This window comes from Oryctolagus cuniculus, chromosome 6 (assembly GCF_051225735.1).
Source record: "Oryctolagus cuniculus isolate XC-2025 breed Fujian yellow rabbit chromosome 6, ASM5122573v1, whole genome shotgun sequence".
Classification (NCBI taxonomy): domain Eukaryota; kingdom Metazoa; phylum Chordata; class Mammalia; order Lagomorpha; family Leporidae; genus Oryctolagus; species Oryctolagus cuniculus.
Window position 1 is genome coordinate 7,528,700 of NC_142872.1, and position 16,626 is coordinate 7,545,325.

The following is a 16,626-nucleotide window of genomic DNA, read 5'->3' on the forward strand; positions in this document are numbered from 1 at the left end:
GGGAGCCAGTGTCTGTTTAATGACTTTAGGGAAATGGAATTAAACACTCATGTCCACCTGTGCCCCTCCCTCGGCATCTGACCTCGCCCCAAATCCTCAAGCACCTGAGCAGGGCGTGGGAACGCCAGGGTTCGTTGATGAGCCCCTCCTCTGCGGATGCCCCTCTGCCCAGGGAGCAGGCGCAGCGGAGCAGATCCAGCCCGGAGTCAGGAGGCTCCCAGCACCCGCACCTGCGAGAGGTGGATGTCAAATCGGCTTTCGCCCCCCCCCCCCTCCCCGATCTCGCGGTCAGGAGCCGCGAGCTTCCCAGGAGCACCACCTGGCCCACGGCGTGCGCGTCCAGGTGCGAGGCGTCCTTGCAGGCCGAGCTGTTGGCTCTAAAACCGGGTTGCTCTGGAGAGAGCCTGGAGCCTATGGCTTCAGAGGCCGCGCCCGGGAAGCGGGTTGGCCCCGGAGTTTCCGTTAGGCTCTGTTTCTTTTGCTGGAAACGCGCCGGGTTTGGGAGCAGGACGCGCCCTCTCCCGGGCGGAGGCGCGGCTCCGGACACTTGCTGGGCTGCTCGGAAGCTTCAGGTCGAGCCCCGGCCTGGCCTCACCGGGACCCGCGAGCACCGCGCTCCCTGGCGTTCTGCTGCCGCTTCCCCGGCCGGCCCGGCTCCCAAGTTGCCGAGGCGCCCCGGACTCCCGACCTGATTCCCATCCTTCACTGGCTGCCCGGGCCGCGTGTCTCGGGATCATTGCAACGGCGAGTTTAGAGCCATGGATTTGGCTTCAGAAAGTCATCCTGATGGAGTGGCCGCCCTTTGGGGTCCTTTCACAGCGCGTTCCCAATGTGCGGGCCCGGAGACCCCACCCCGCGCCCCAACACACCAAGTCTGGGTGCGGGCCCAGCAGGTGCGGCGCTGGACGCTCTGCCCTCCACAGCGTCAAGGAGGCCAGGGTGCTCGGTGCCGATTCCTTTAAACAAACGGCACATCCCGGGGAATCTCCTCGAGCCAGGTAACCCCGCCGCAGGTGTCCAGGAGCGAGCCTGGCTTGCCCGCTAGCTCCTCGGTGCTGGCCCACCCCGCATTCCCCAGGGGCGCGCGCCTCAGTGCGCCGGTCCCGCCTCCTCGAGGGCTGTGGCGGGTGGGGGTGGGGAAGCAGGGGCCTGGATTTGATTAGCTCCGAGGGGTAAGCCACAGTTCTCCTCCGCTCCTCGAGCAGGCGGAGGGACAGGACGAGAGAGGAGGGGCGCGGGACCCAGTCCTGAGCGCCGGGCCGGGATTCCAGCTGCTGCCGCCGACTCCGGACTTCATCCCGCTCCGGCGAGGCGCGCGCCATGGGGTCCCCTTCCAGCTCCGGCTTCTACTTGAGCCGCGCGGTGGCCCTGCTGCTCGCCGGGGTGGTCGCCGCGCTCCTGCTGGCGCTGGCCGTGCTGGCAGCCCTGTACGGACACTCCGTGCGCGCCCCGCCATCGGAACCCAAGGTCCCGGGCGTCCCCGACTCTGCGTCCTCTCCTCCCTTCGGGCAAGAGGAGACCCAGCCTACTCCAAAATCCAGCTCTGCACCGGAGCGGGCGGCGACGACCTCCTCGAGCGACTGGCGACCCCCGGGACCCTGGGACCAGCTGCGCCTGCCGCCCTGGCTTGTGCCGCTGCACTACGACCTAGAGCTGTGGCCCCGGCTGCGGCCGGACGCGCTTGCGGTGCCCAGGGTGCGCTTCAGCGGCCGCGTGAATATCACGGTGCGCTGCACCGCGGCCACCACGCGGCTGCTGCTACACAGCCTCTTCCTAGACTGCGAGCGCGCCGAGGTGCGCGGCCCCCTGCCCCCTGGCACCAGGGCCGCGGCCGCGGGCCGCGTGCCGGTGGACAACGTGTGGTTCGCGCTGGACACGCAGTACATGGTGCTGGAGCTGGGCGAGGCCCTGCAGCCGGGGGCCCGCTATGAGCTGCAGCTCAGCTTCTCCGGCCCGGTGTTCGAGGACACCAGGGAGGGGTTGTTCCTCAACGTCTACACAGACCAGGGCGAGCGCAGGTAAGAGCTAGCGCCAGCCGCTCCCCACGCGGGCGCGCGCCTCCCGCCTTCCCTGGACCTGCTGGGCGCGAGGGCGCCGAGGTCAGGTGCTTCTCCGGCAGTGTGGCGTCGCCGGCCCTTCTGAGGTCGCTGCTGCTGCAGAACTTGGGGTGTTCCTCAGGAAGAACCTTTGGCAGCTGCGCTGGGCCCGCGTTCCCTCCCCCGGGGACAGAGCCCTTGCTACTCCAGGGTGGTCGCTGGCCGCAGCTCTGACACCTGGGAGAGGTCAGGCTGTCAGGCCGCACCCTACCGGGTTGAGATCTTCAGGCGCTCCTTGGGTGGGAAGGGTGGAGCGGCGCGGGGCTAATCCATCCTTCCCGGCTCTCTGGGAGCGCTGCTCTGGCAAGCCGCACACCCACACTGGGGCGCTTCGTTCCCGTACCTTGGATTTCTGTTAAGCAGCTCCAAAACTCTGGGGTTTGCTTTCATCCATCGCCCGCCTGGCGCCTGGGGCCCGCATCTCCTGTGTGCCTACCCGCTGCCGGCCAGAGCATGGACGCGGGCGGCATTCCTCTACGGACCTAAGAGAACGCTGAGGGCAGCCTCCGGGGTGCGCACGCCTGCCTTTTACTCCCCTTTGAGATGAGGCCCCTCCGCAGGCTCCGCTCCCGCCCCTGGGCCAAGGCTCCTCAGGAGCAAGGTAACTGGTGATCTCTCTCATGCCCGGGTACAGCCTCTGCCGTCCCTACAAGCACACATCACCCTTTGGTATTAGAGAAAGTGCTCTCCGATGTTTGCTGAGGGAAGAAAACCCACTAAGTTGTCCCCTCAGCCATCTCCTCACTTTTTGAATGCTCAAGGGTTTTATAAGCTTATTAGCTGCCCTGGTGGGAGAGCTGTAACTTTTGTTTTCAGAGACAGTAGGCCTGGTTTTCCTCTTTCACAGATGCATCTCTGCTTGCAAAGTGATCTAGGGTTTTTTTTTCATTAGGATGCTGTGTTACGGGGCTAAGCCTGTGGGGGCTTTCTGAAGCCACTGTGTGCAGTAGCTCAGGCAGAGTTCTTGCTCTGGTCATTGAGCCCCAGGTGTGCGCCTCTCCTCCCGCCTCGGCGCAGGGGCAGCCCACAGGAACTGGAAGTTCCCCTGCGTTCTGTTGCGGCAGCGACTCCAGCAGTGACCAGCAGACATTTTTAGAGGGAAAGTCTCAAGGCACGCCGAATTCCAGATGTGTGGCCTTTCGAAGGGCCAAGGATGGGAAGGTGTCCCCGGGGGTCCCTGCTTGGGAAACCACAAGGACAAACCCCTGTGGGCATGTGTTGGCCCAGGTCCCAGGGGCAGCCCCAGAGACCCGAGTTTGGACCTTGGTATGTGGGTTGAGTCAGACTCCAGCGGTCCCGAGTCTGTTGCCTATTCGCGGGGTGGACAGACTGCCCTTCGGCTGGTGTGCCTTCCCAGGGGTGCGCAGTGGGGCACACAGGCTGGATGGTGGCGGCTGCTGCCATGCGTCCCATGTCATTCTCGGGAATAGCCTGCTTGTGTCTGCACTTAGAACCGCCCAAGTTCCTGCTGGAGAGGAATCAGAGAGGATTCCCGGGTGGGAAGAGCAGGGTGTGGGGTGTGGGAGCTGCTCCAGTGTTGTGGGCGTGGAGCTGTACTTTGGCGAGATGAGAAGAGTTCTGGAGTTTGGTTGCACTATGTGGTGAGTTATCTTAACACTGCTGAATCACACACTTAAAATGTGGATGAGAGAAACGTTAGGTTACCTGAATTCTCCACACTTAAACATTTAGAAGGAACAAAAAAGTTCTGCATCAGTGAGCTTAATTAAAATAAGGTTTAGAACTTTACATATTGCCTCAGTTAATTGTAATGCTCACAGTCAGCACCTTTATTCCAGCTTTTGATTAACTGTAGTCATTGCACGGGAGGCGTCCTGTGTGCCCGCTATCCAGTTTCCCCAGTTGGTTTTATCAGATGTAATCAGTAGTGCAGTGTTAAACTCAGAAAGCCACCATCGGTTCTGTGCACTTGTCACATGGGTAGGTATCATCAGTAACCCCCCCATCACCTCAAGACTGACTTCCTGCTTCCAGGTGCTCACTTACAGCCCCCCCCCCCAACCCCCGCGTGCCTCCATTTCTCCCCTCTGACAGTTTAGACAATGTTACTTCCATGGAATCCTGTGCTGTATAGACTTTAGAGGTTGGCTTGAGGAGAGAGACTGAACCTGAAGCGTCCATGCTGCTTTCTCTTGCTCTCAGAGAGAACGTTTCTAACCTTTCATCAGTAAGCATGGTGTGAGAATTAGGTGTAGGATTTTATTTATATCCTTTAACAAGTTAGGATGTCCTGCTGACAGAGTCACTGAGGGAGAAAGACATGTTGTATCCAGTGGGTCATTCCCAACCGGCTGCAATGAACCCAGGATTCCGGAACTCCATCCGGCTCTCCCGTGTGGTGGCAGGGGCCCATGTATTTCAGCCGTCACTGGCTGCCATCCCAAGCACATCAGCAGGAAGCTAGGTCAGAAATGGAGTAGCCGGGACTTGAACTGGCTCTCCAGTATGTGCCAGCATGGCCAGTGGCAGCTTAATCCGCTGTGTTGCAGTACTGGCCCTGTGTTCTTCAGCCTGTTAATGCGAGGTATTCCAGTGAGTGAGTTTTAGTGCTGAGCCAGCCTTCGTGCCTCTGCCTTCTTTGCTCAGGGCAGCTGCGAACAGACTGCCCGGCAGTGCAGGGAGGAGGTGTGGCGGAGAGCACAGAGCAGGCGTCTCTGCCTGCCACCTCCTCCTCGGACGACACATAACTCTCAGACATTTTCCTACGAAAGTCATGTCTTAGGACGAGTTCCCGGGAAAAGCCATCTGGAGAATGGGGAAGTGTGACTGGGAGGGGAAGGAGGCTGGAGCCAGGACATGAGGTCAAAGTCCCAGGAAGGAAAGATCTAGAGAGGCTGAGCCCCTCCTCGGAATGCCCGCAGCAGCGAGGGAGCGGGAGTTCCCTCGCAGTTCTCAGGGACTCTGCTTGCTCCCCAGGGCCGCAGGCAGAGCACCCACTGGAGCCCCGTCGTCTGCAACCACTGCCCCTTCCCATTGGGATACACGAGCCTTAGGCCAGTGGCCCCCGGTGCCTCACGTGGCCTCTGTGGTCCCCTGAGGCCCAGGAGGATTGAGAATCCCTCCGGTGGGCCGTGGAGGAGCCACCATGCCCACGATCAGAGTGACCGGGTTGCATGGGTGCTGTGGAAAGTGTTCACCCGAGATCAAGATGCAGCTCAGGAGGGGCTGCAGCCAGGCCCAGCGCGCTGGCCCTGCAGGCCTGAGCCCGGTGAGGGGCCACGAACCTTCGACAGCTGTGAGGGAACAACTCCCGGGTCCCACCAGCCCAGAAAATACACTCACTCCAGTCTGGCAGGCCCAGAAAGTCGTCTTCTTTAAATTTATATTAAAGATTTTATTTATCTGAGAGGTAGAGTTACAGTGAGAGGAAGAGACAAGTCTTCCATCTGTTGGTTCACTCCCCAAATGGCCTCAACGGCTGGAGCTGCGCTGATCCAAAGCCAGGAACTGGAAGCTTCTTCTGGCTCTCCCATGCGGGAGCAGGAGCCCAAGGACTTGGGCCATCTCCTGCTGCTTTCCCAGGCCATAGCAGAGAGCTGGATTGGAAGAGGAGCAGCCGGGAGTAGAACCAGCACCCATATGGGATGCCGGCTCTGCAGGCAGATGATTAACCTAAACTGAGCCACAGCGCTGACCCCCAGAAAGACTCTTCTTTTAGGGGCTCCCTTGTTTGTCTCCTCTTTCCCTCTGTGGCACCCAGACATGGAAGATTTTTTTAAGATCTATGTATTTGAGAGTTAATAAGTTACAGAGAGAGGGAGAGACAGAGAGGTCTTCTCTCTGCTGATTCACGCCCCAACAGCCAGAGTGGCCCGAGCTTCTTCAGATCAGGCTGATCCGAAGCCAGGAGCCCGGAGTTCTTCCAGGTCTCCCGCACGGCTGGAGGGGGCTAACTGCTTGGGCCATCTTCCACTGCTTTCCAGGCCACAGCAGAGAGCTGGATCAGCAGAGGAGCAGCTGGGGCAGGAACCGGCGCCCATAGAGATGCTGGTGCTGCAGGCGGAGGCCTAACCCACTAGGCCGTGGCGCTGGCCCAGAACGATTCTTAGTTCTCGTGTCCCAAGGATGTGAAAGGCCCTGGGGTGGGGTTCGATCCTTGAGTTGACCTGCACCAGGCTGTTTGGAACGTGGCAGCAGTGAGCGGCCTCTCGCTGGCAAGCTTGTGTTCCCCCCTGCATCAGCAGTGAGGGTGCAGGCTCCAGCGTGGAGAGGGGGCTACCCGTGAGCTTCTGCAGGTGCATTGTGCTGACTCCTCCCTCCAGATGAGATAAATGTCTCCCCCGGTATTAGTGACTGCGCTTGAACACCGCTGGGCGCTGTGGGGCGGGGGTTCTCACTGCTGGGGGGGCCCATGTGGCGGACTGGCCGGCCCGGGCCGGGTTCCACCTCTGCTGCCGGTTCAGCTTCCTGCTGTGTGCCCCGGGGGACAGCCGATGACAGCCCAAGTGCTTGTCTGTCACCCACATGGGAGACCCAGCTGGAGCTCTGGCTTTGGCCTGACCCAGCCCTGTCTGCTGTGGGCATTTGGGAGTGAACTAGCAGGCGGAAGATCTCCTTTGGTCTGTCTCTGACCATTTCATTCTGTCGCTCTGCCTTTGAAATCAAATAAGAAGAGAGATGCCTGTCTTTGCCCAGCTGCCCCCAGCACTTCTGAGAGAGATGCCCTGTAGGGCTCCGTCTGGTCCCAGCTGGCTTCACCCCTTTGTCTGCTCCAGCTTTCAGGTGTTCAGTGCTGACATCATAAATCTTTTTCTGTCCTTTCACTGTTAGTCTTTATGAGTCTTGATATTAAAATTGAATTTATTGGGGCTGGCCCCATGGCTCAGTATGTTAATCCTCTGCATGCAACACTGGCATCCCACATGGGTGCTGATTCTAGTCCCGGCTGCTCCTCTTCCAATCCAGCTCTCTGCTATGGCCTGGGAAAGCAGTGGAAGATGGCCCAAGTCCTTGGGCCCTGCACCTGCATGGGAGACCTGGAAGAAGCTCCTGGCTCCTGGCTTCGGATCGGCTCAGCTCCGGTTATTGTGGCCATTTGAGGAGTGAACCAGCAGGTGGTTCACTGTCTCTGTCTCTTCCTCTCACTGTCTCTAACTCTATCTCTCAAATGAATAAATAAAATCTTTAGGGCCAGCTCCATGGTGCAGTGAGTGTGTCAATCCTCCTACAGTGCTGGCGTCCATATGGGTACCAGTTCTAGTCCTGGCTGCCCCTCTTCCAATCCAGCTCTCTGCTGTGGCCTGGGAGAGTAGTGGAAGATGGCCCAAGTGCTTGGGCCCTGCACCCTTGTGGAAGACCCTGCAGGAACTTGGATTACCGCAGCTCCGGCTGTTGTAGCCATCTGGGGAGTGAACCAATGGAAGGAAGACCTTTCTTTCTGTCTTTCCCTCTTACTATCTGTAACTCTCCCTCTCAAATAAATAAAATCCTTAAAAAAAACCTTAATAGTGTTGGATCTTTGTCATTGTACTGTCTATTAATCTGTATCTTTCTATAGGGGATATTCAGACCATATTTTTAAACTAATTATTTGCAAAGAGCACGCCTGTCCACTAAATCACTTCCCATTTTCCTGAATCTCAGTCCAGGTCTCATGTGGGTGGCAGGAGCCTAAATTCTTGAGCCATAATGGCTGCCTCCCAGGGTGTGCGTTGGCAGGAAGCTAGAGTCAGGGACAGGATATTGAAGACACTGAGCATGGGTGGGTGTCTTTGTTGTTGTTCACACACACACACACACACACACACACACAGATCTTCCATCCTCTGGTTTGTTCCCCAGATGACCACAACAGCCAGGTCTGGGCAAGCTGAAGCTGCGAGCCGGGAACTCTCTCTGGGTCTCCCATGTGGGTGGCAGGGGATTTGTACCGTGCTCTGCCTTCCCAAGAGTATTAGCAGGAAGCTGTTCCGGAAGTGGACCAGCTGGGGCTTGATCTGGCCCTCCTTGAGATGCCACTGTTAAATGCGATGGTTTAAGGTGCTGTACCATGACAATGACCTGATTGCAAGCTTCTTTAGGAAAAAAGATTTATTTGTTTGAAAGTCAGTTACACAGAACGAGAGGCAGAGAGAGAGGTCTTGAATTTGCTAGCTCACTCCTCAATTGGCTGCAACAGCCGGAGCTGCACTGATCCAAAGCCAGGAGCCAGGAGCTTCTTCTAGGTCCCCCACATGGGTACAGAGGCCCAAGGACCTGGGCCATATTCTACTGCTTTTCCAAGCCACAGCAGAGAGCTGGATCCTAAGTGGAGCAGCCAGGACTTGAACCAGTGCCCATATGGGATGCTGGCACCGTAGGCGGTGGCTTCACTTGCTATGCTACAGCGCCAGCCCCTGCAAGCATCTTAACTGGTGCTTTATATTTGATGTGGTTACTGATTTGGTTGGGCTTAATTTTTTTTTTTTGACAGGCAGAGTGGACAGTGAGAGAGAGAGACAGAGAGAAATGTCTTCCTTTGCCGTTGGTTCACCCTCCAATGGCCACCGCGGCCAGCGCGCTGCGGCCGGTGCACTGCGCTGATCCGATGGCATGAGCCAGGTGCTTATCCTGGTCTCCCATGGGGTGCAGGGCCCAAGCATTTGGGCCATCCTCCACTGCACTCCCTGGCCACAGCAGAGAGCTGGCCTAGAAGAGGGGCAACCGGGACAGAATCCGGCACCCCGACCGGGACTAGAACCCGGTGTGCCGGCGCCCAAGGCGGATGATTAGCCTAGTGAGTTGCGGCGCCGGCCAAATCTTTTTTTTTTTTTTTTAAGGATTTATTTATTTGAGAGACAGAGTTACAGAGAGAGGGAGAGACAGAGAGAAAGGTCTTCCATTCGCTGGTTCATTCCCCAAATGGCCACAACGGCCGGAGGTGCACCAATCTGGAGTCAGGAGCCCCTTCTGTAGGCTGGGAGCTGCTGGGACTTGAACCCGTGCCCAAGTGGGATGTGGGCACTGCAGGCAGCGGCTTTACCCATGATACCACAGTGCTGGCCCCAAGAACGTCAATTTTTTAAAAAATTATTTATTTATTTGAGAGACAGGGATAGTTCCCATTTGTTGGCTAGTTCACTTCCCAAATGACTGCGGTGGCCAGGGCTGGGGCAGGCTGGAGCTGGGAGCTGGAGTTTGACCCCAGTCTCCCACATGCATGCTGGAGCCTAATCCCTTCAGCCTCCCTGCTGCCTCCCAGGGTCCATGTTGTCAGGAAGCTGGAATCAGGAGGCAGAGCCAGGGCTTGGACACAGGCTTTGCAGTGAGGGACATGGGCGTCTTCACCAGCCTCTCAGCTGCCAGGCCACGTGCCTGTCCCCACGCGCAGAACTTCATCCAGCTCAAGGCTGGTGGGGCACTCTCAGCCTTTGTTTGTCTGAGAAACTTTGGGTTTTCCCTTTGGTTTTGAAGAATTCCCCCCCCCCCCCCAGGTTTAGAACTCCAGTCAGTAAGTTGATTTTTTTTTTTTTTTTTTTTTTTTTTGGACAGGCAAAGTAAGACAGAGAGAGGTCTTTCTTTTCCGTTGGCTCACCCCCCAAATGCCCAAATGGCCGCTATGGCCGGCACGCTGCGCCGATCCGAAGCCAGGAGCCAGGTGCTTCCTCCTGGTCTCCCGTGCGGGTGCAGGGTCCAAGCACTTGGGCCATCCTCCACTGCACTCCCGGGCCACAGCAGAGAGCTGGACTGGAAGAGGGGCAACCGGGACAGAATCCAGCTCCCCAACCGGCTCTAGAACCCAGGGTGCCGGCGCTGCAGGCAGAGGATTAGCCTAGTGAGCTGCGGCGCCAGCTAGCAAGTTGATTTTTATTGCTTTTAATCCCAGCCACTCGGCAATGTCGTTTCATGGTTCTCCAGTTTGCATGCTGTCTGGAGAGATCTGACTTTTGATTTTTGTCCCTCCGTGTCTGACGTGGCTCTGAAGTTTGCTTTGTTGCTTGTTTCCGGCAGTTTTACTAGGATTTGCTTCAGTGGGTTATCAGTGGACTTCGTGCGTCTGTGGGCTTTCAGGGTCCAACAAATTCTCAGAACTTCCAGATGTTCTTTGCTCCCCCTCCCTTTCCCTCTGGTTCTAGGGCTCAGTCGTCGCTAGGCCACCTGATGCGCCCTCGGAGGTTCCTCAGGTCCTTTCCGTGGTTTTAATGACTTCTTCCCTGTGTATTTGGTTTTGGGGAGCCTGTGTCACTTCGTTTTCAGTTTTACTGATTTCCTTTTTCTTCACAGTGTCCATTCTGCTTTTAGTCCTGTCGAGTGAAGTTGTCATTTAAGATACTGAATTCTGGGGCCGGCACTGTGGTGCAGCAGGTAAAGCCACCGCCTGTGATGACAACATTCCCTGTGAGTGCCAGTTTGAGTCCCAGCTGCTCCGTTTCCATTCTGGCCCCCTGATAATGTGCCTGGGAAGGAGGTGAAGGATGGCCCAAGTGCATGGGCTCCTGCACCCACGTGGGAGACCTGGAGGAAGCTCCTGGCTCCTGGCTTCAGACTGGTCCAGCTCCAGCCATATGGGCAGTGAACCAGCAGATGGAAGACCTCTCTCTCTCTGTCTCTCCCTGCATCTCTGTAGCTCTGCCTTTCAAGAAAATGAGTAAATCATCTAAAAAGATACTGAGTTTTTCATGGATTTCTGCATTGTCATTTCTTCCACTTCTATCCTCTCTGTGTCGTCTTGTTCTTTCTCCTCAGACATGCAGCTGTCCTGTCTTTGCTGATTTCAACGTCTGGCATTTTTGAGGTGCAGGCGTTTGCGTCAGGTTTCTCTGCCTTCTCACATTTCTGTAGCTGTTAAGTGCGTTGTTGCTGCATCGTTCCCGTAGAGGGCACGGCCTGGTGAGCTCCCACGTGCGCACACCCGGGTGGTGGTGAGGGCATCTCCACACATCTCCGGTGTGCCCAGTGTCTGCCCTTCCTGATGGCCCTTCCTGCCCACCTGCTCCCTCACCCCCCCCCCCCCGGGCGACTGTGGATCTGCTCTCCTACCTGTAGGTGCTTTGGCATGTTCTGGTGTTTCATCTGGAGGGCCGCATAGTCTGTCCTCGGTCCTGTCTTCTCTCACTTGGTAGGGCCGCTTTGAGATGCAGCCCTGGCGTGTGTCAGCTCCTTCTGGTGCCTGCGGTCACTGCCTTGCACGCATCTTCCACGGTTTGTGCGTCCAGTGGATTTCCAGGTCGTTGGGATGGTTTCCGGCGTGGGAGTGTCACAAACAAAGTTCCAGCAGTAGTCGTGTTCAGGTCTTTGTGTAAGTTTACTTGTGTTGAGCGAATGTCCAGGAGTGGAGAGGTTAGGTCATATGGTAAGAGAATGTTTAATGTTTTAAGACGTTACAAACTGCTCACCAAGGAATCTGACCGCTCAGAGTTTCCATCAGCAGCACAGGCGTGTGCTAGCTGCCCACTCCTCCTCTGCAGTTGGTATTGCTAGAATTTCTCATTCTAGCCATGTGCATAGGTGTGTGTGGCCCCCCACTGCAGTTTTAGTTTGTCCTGGTGACCAGCAAGTTTGTCCATCATTTCCTGGACTTATTTTCCATCCACACATCTCCTTAGCAAAGCACCTGTTAGAATCTTTTCTACCTTTTTTTTTCTTTGAATTTAGGAGAATTCTTTCTCAGATATGTGATTTATAGATATCTTCTCAGTTACTTGTCTTCATGCCCTGAACTTTGTCTTTCAGAGATCAGAATTTCTGATGAACCTGAATTGATCAGTTTTTCCATTTTAAGAAACTGTCTATTTTTTGGGAGACAGAGCTTCCATGCACTGATGCACTTCCCAAAAGCGCACAGCAACTGGGGTTGGAGCAGGCTGACGCCAGGAGGTGGGACGTCGTGGACCATTCTGAATGTGTGGCAGGGACCCAAGTCCTGGAGCCATCACAGCCGCCTCCTAGGGGGTGCACAGCAGGGAGCTGGAGTGCGAGCAGAGCCAGGGCTCAAACCCAGGCACACCGATACGGGATGCAGGCATCCGAGAGCGTTAACGGGCAGGGCAGCACCTGCCCCACAGCTACTCCTTTTATGTATCAGGCTTTTGGTGTTGTAGTTAAGAAAACATTCTGTTCCAAACCCGTAAAAGCTTTCTTCCGTGCCGTCTGTAGTTCTAGGCTTTATAGAACATCTGTGATCCATTTTGAGCTAAATTTTATATACAGTGTGAGAAATTCTTTCTTCACTGAATTGTCTTTGTAAAAAAAAAATCAAAAAACAAAACAAAGAAAAACAGTAGTCATGGAGCCGTTGCTGTGGCACAGTGGGTTAATGCCCTGGTCTGAAGTGCCGGCATCCCTTATGGGTGCTGGTTCGAGACCCGGCTGTTCCACTTCTGATCCAGCTCTCTGCTATGGCCTGGGAAAGCAGTAGGGGATGGCCCAAGTCCTTGGGCCCCTGCACCTATGTTGGAGACACAGAAGAAGCTCCTGGCTTCGGATCGGCACAGCTCTGGCTGTTGTGGCCAATTGGGGAGTGAACCATTGAATAGAAGATGGAAGACCTTTTTCTTTCTCTGACTCTCCTCTCTCTCTGTAGCTCTGACTTTCAAATAAATAAATAAATCTTAAAAAAAGGTAGTCCATATATATTATATATATGGTATATTTTTGAATTGTCTGTGTTTAGCACTGATGTGTGTGTCCTTATGCCAAGTCCACATTGTTTCGATTTCTGTGGCTTTAGAATAAGTCTTGAAGTCAGGTGGTGTGGTGTTCATCTACTGATTTTGTTCCTTTTCAGAATTATCTAAGATTTTGCAGTCCTTTGCATTTCCATATGTATTTAGAATTAGATAATTAATTTCTATAGATTAGGAGAAAATGAAAAAAACTTGTTAGGATTTTGACTGAGATTTTTCTCTATAGACTAATTTGACAACAATTCAAAATTTTAAAATATTAAATCTTCTAATACATGCACATAGTATGTGTATCTCTCCATTTATTTGGGTCTTCTTCATTTCCTCTCAGCAATGTTTGACAGTACAGTTTTCACTGTACATATTGTATGTGTCTTGTCAGATTTATCCCTATTCATGTTTTTTCAATCTATTGTGAATGGTATTTTCAAAAACTTCATTTGTTTGCTGCTAATCTTTGTGTATTTATCTTGTGTGCTAGAGCCTTACTAAACTCTTCTCTTAGTTTTAGCAGCTTTTTTGTTGAACATTACTAATTTTCTGTTAAGTTACATGGCTGATCATACTATGTAAAGTAATGACAGTTTTATTCCTTTTCTAGTTGAGATGCATTTTCTTTCTTTTTCTTGCTTATTCCTTTCACCATTGGTAGTGATTTTCCCTTTTGTTGTTATTGGTTCCTCTTGTTAGATGGGGGAAGTTCCCTTCTATTTCTAATATTCCAAGTTTTGTCAGGACATTTCATATTTCGACATCCATTGAGATGTTCAGATGGGTTTTCTTCTTTAGTTTGTTAATTAAATTGCTTTAATTTTCCAGTGGTAAGCCAATCTAAGCCAATCTTGGTGCATTAGCCTTTTTATACACTGTTAGATTTGCTTTGCTAACGTTTTGTTTAGCACTTTGACCCCGTGCCTGTTAGAGACACTGACTTGCAATTGTCCTTATTTTCCTGCCGCGCCTCTGGTTCTGGTTTCAGAGTCACACTGTCTTTGAAGAAGGAGTTTAGTGGTGCTCCGTCTCCTTCAGTGTTCAGGAAGGAATTTGTATGAAGTAGGTGCAGTTTCTTCCTTGAATGCTTGGTTGAATTTCCCCAGTGAGGCCACCTGGTCCTGGAACTTGTGTGGCCTGGTTTTTACTGCACACTGAAGGTATTTGGTAGAAACGGGGGCAGAGTCTGTCAGGTTGACCTGTGAGTGTTTCATGTGCCCATTTAATAAGGGCCGTCAAATTCTGCAGTGTAAAGTTCAAAAGTATTTCCTTATTCTTTTAATTGCCATGCAGTCTGTGATGACATTACCCCTTTCATTCCTGATACTATTAATCTGTGTCTTTTCCCTTTAGGAGCTGGGCACCAGGCTGATACGCTCATACTACCACTTACGAGGTGTCTACCTAGTTTGATAAATTCCTAAGACCTCAGCTGTTAGATCTGTAAATTGACAGTGTGGGAGTCTGAGGTCTCTCCTACTTCTAATAGTTGATGAATTTGATTGGTTTGATTAATGTTGTAGAACCAGTTTTTGGTTGCATTGATTTTCTCTACTGCTTCTATGTTTTTTTTCATTTTGATGATTCATATAGCGACCTTTAATGTTTTCTCCTTTTTATTTTGGGCTTCATTTCCTTTCCTTTCGATATTCTTTTATTTATTTGTTATTTTTTGAAGATTTATTTATTTATTTGAAAGTCCGAGTCACAGGAAGAGAGAGGGAGAGACGGAGATCTTCCATCTGCTGATTCTCTCCCCAGATGACTGCAACAGTCAGGGCTGAGCCAGGCCGAAGCCAGGAGCCAGGAGCTTCATCCAGGTCTCCCATGTGGGTGACAGGGGCCCAAACACTTGGTCCATCGTCCGCTGCATTTTGCATGTCATCAGCAGGGGGCTGGATTGAAGTGGAGCAGCCAGGATGCCAGCTGGTGCCCCTGCAGGATGCTGGCGACGTGGGCGGTGTCTTTTCCTGCTACGCACCACGCTGGCCCCATTTCAGTTTTCTTAAGGCTGACACTGCTCATCACTTTAAGAACCTTCTTTCCTAATATGTGTATTCATAGTTCATTTCCCACTAATTTTTGCTTGAGCAACATGCCACGGTGGTTTTATGTTGTCATTTTCTTTTCCTTCCATTCTTAATACTTTTTTGACTGCAGGGTGATTTAGAACTGTGGTATTTCATTTGCAAGTATTTGGGCATTTTCTCATCTTTTTACCGAGTGCCTGACGTGTAAGTTTTCACATTGCCAAGTGCCAGACTTTGTCACATTAGTGTCTGTGGGTGAGTGTGAAGGCTGTGTGGTGATGCTTGAGCCTTGCCGTGGGCTCTCTGAGAGTGATGCCCGGTGGCCCGGAGCCTTGCCGTGGGCTCTCCGAGAGTGACGCCCGGTGGCCCGGAGCCCTGCCGTGGGCTCTCCGAGAGTGACGCCCGGTGGCCCGGAGCCTTGCTGTGGGCTCTCTGAGAGCGAGGCTGGGTGGCCCTTCCTCTGGGACCGTGCTGGTTCTCTGCTGAGCAGTGCAGGTGCCGTGGAGGTCGTGAGCGCTGACTGTGGGCACTCAGGCCACTCCTACCTCTCTGCCAGCTCTGGGCCTTGCAGGGCTCACCCTCACCTCGCCTGTTCTTTTCCCGACAGCTTTTCTTCAGCTGACCTCGTGCAGTGGAGGTCAGTATTCAAGGGGACTCCCGGAGGTCTTTCTCGGCCTCCTTATCTCCCTTTGATTCTAACTGTCCAGGCTCCCCGAGCTCGCATCTCGGACTCCCCAGCTTAGACTCCTGGCCTCTCTCAGTTCCCCTGCCCTGTTCTGCAGTTTAGAAAATCTGTTCCAGGCAGGAGGACAGATGATGTTGAATTTCACCCTGCTGGTTTTTCATTCTTGGGGTCACAGTGCTCCCTGTGATGTGATGTCTGACACACGTGTTCCTTGCAGTTCAGATTGCTAAGCTGTTTGCAGCAGAAGGCTCACTCCGCCCTCCTGGTGGGAAGCGGCGGTCCCTTCCTCTCTGCATTGAGTGCTACTGAGTGTGATGGTAGTCTTCGGCCGTCTTCATCCATCTTACTTGCTTTTCGTGTTTATTACATTATATACCTCGGAGTGGACAGTGGAAGGACCTCTAGAGGAACGAGGCGTAGGATACGGGGCTGATTCTGGCCCCAGCCTTGCCACTTGCCAGGTGTCTGTCAGTTGCATGAAGTCCCAGGGTGTCACTTTCCCATGACAGAAATGTGAGGGTGGGCGTGTTGAGTCTTCTACCTTTGAAATCCAGCAGGAGAAGATGTGTAATCCTCTTGTTCACAGAGGCCTGAAGGAGTGCTCGCAGCTTCTCTGATAATGACTAGAAAAGATGAGGAAGAATTGGGAGACACAAACTTAGGAAGATCCAGAGAGGGAGTGAGCGTGTTGGCGAAAGTTCGGCTCTCTTGGTGGGGAGCAGCGTGATGACAGCGGTGGGTGGGTGCAGGGGAGGCAGTGAGCAGAGCAGGGGGAGAGCCCTCCTTGCAGTCACCGCCCTGCTGGGAATCTGGCAGGGTGCTGGGGGGGGGGGCAAGCAGGGAAGAGTTGAGCAATGTTAGGAGGGCACTTGGGAGTCTCGAAGCAAGGCCAGGAGCACGGTGATGCTGGTGGCCGGGGAGAGAGGCAGCTGCAGTGCTCCGTGGAGGTGGCCCATGTATCTAATGGGGCTGAGCGACGCTCCTGGGAGGTGATCAGGCTAAGCGAATGGAGACCCTGTGTATCTTTTTTTTTTTTTTGGACAGGCAGAGTTAGACAGTGAGAGAGACAGAGAGAAAGGTCTTCTTTACCATTGGTTCACCATCTAATGGCCGCTACAGCCAGTGAGCAGAGTTGTTTGTTTGTTTGTTTGACAGGCAGAGTGGACAGTGAGAGAGAGAGAGACAGAGAGAAAGGTCTT

General features: G+C 53.8%; 1 protein-coding gene across 7 annotated transcripts in view; it reads left to right on the plus strand.

Annotated features, from left to right (window-relative positions):
* The first annotated feature begins 383 nt into the window (after positions 1–383).
* LVRN (laeverin) overlaps positions 384–16,626 on the plus strand; it is a 72,232-nt gene continuing 55,989 nt past the window's right edge. For 4 of the 7 annotated variants that reach the window (XR_001793065.4, XR_516349.5, XR_011389648.2 and 1 more), the window contains exon 1: positions 1,150–2,018. Coding sequence is in view for 1 of the 7 variants with exons in the window: in XM_002710138.6 (XP_002710184.1) it covers positions 1,321–2,018 (698 nt within the window). In the remaining 6 variants the exon portion in view is untranslated. Of the gene's footprint in view, positions 999–1,146; positions 2,019–16,626 lie in introns of those variants that run through there. The other 3 variants (XR_016235068.1, XR_016235067.1, XR_016235066.1) reach the window with 2 other exon arrangements.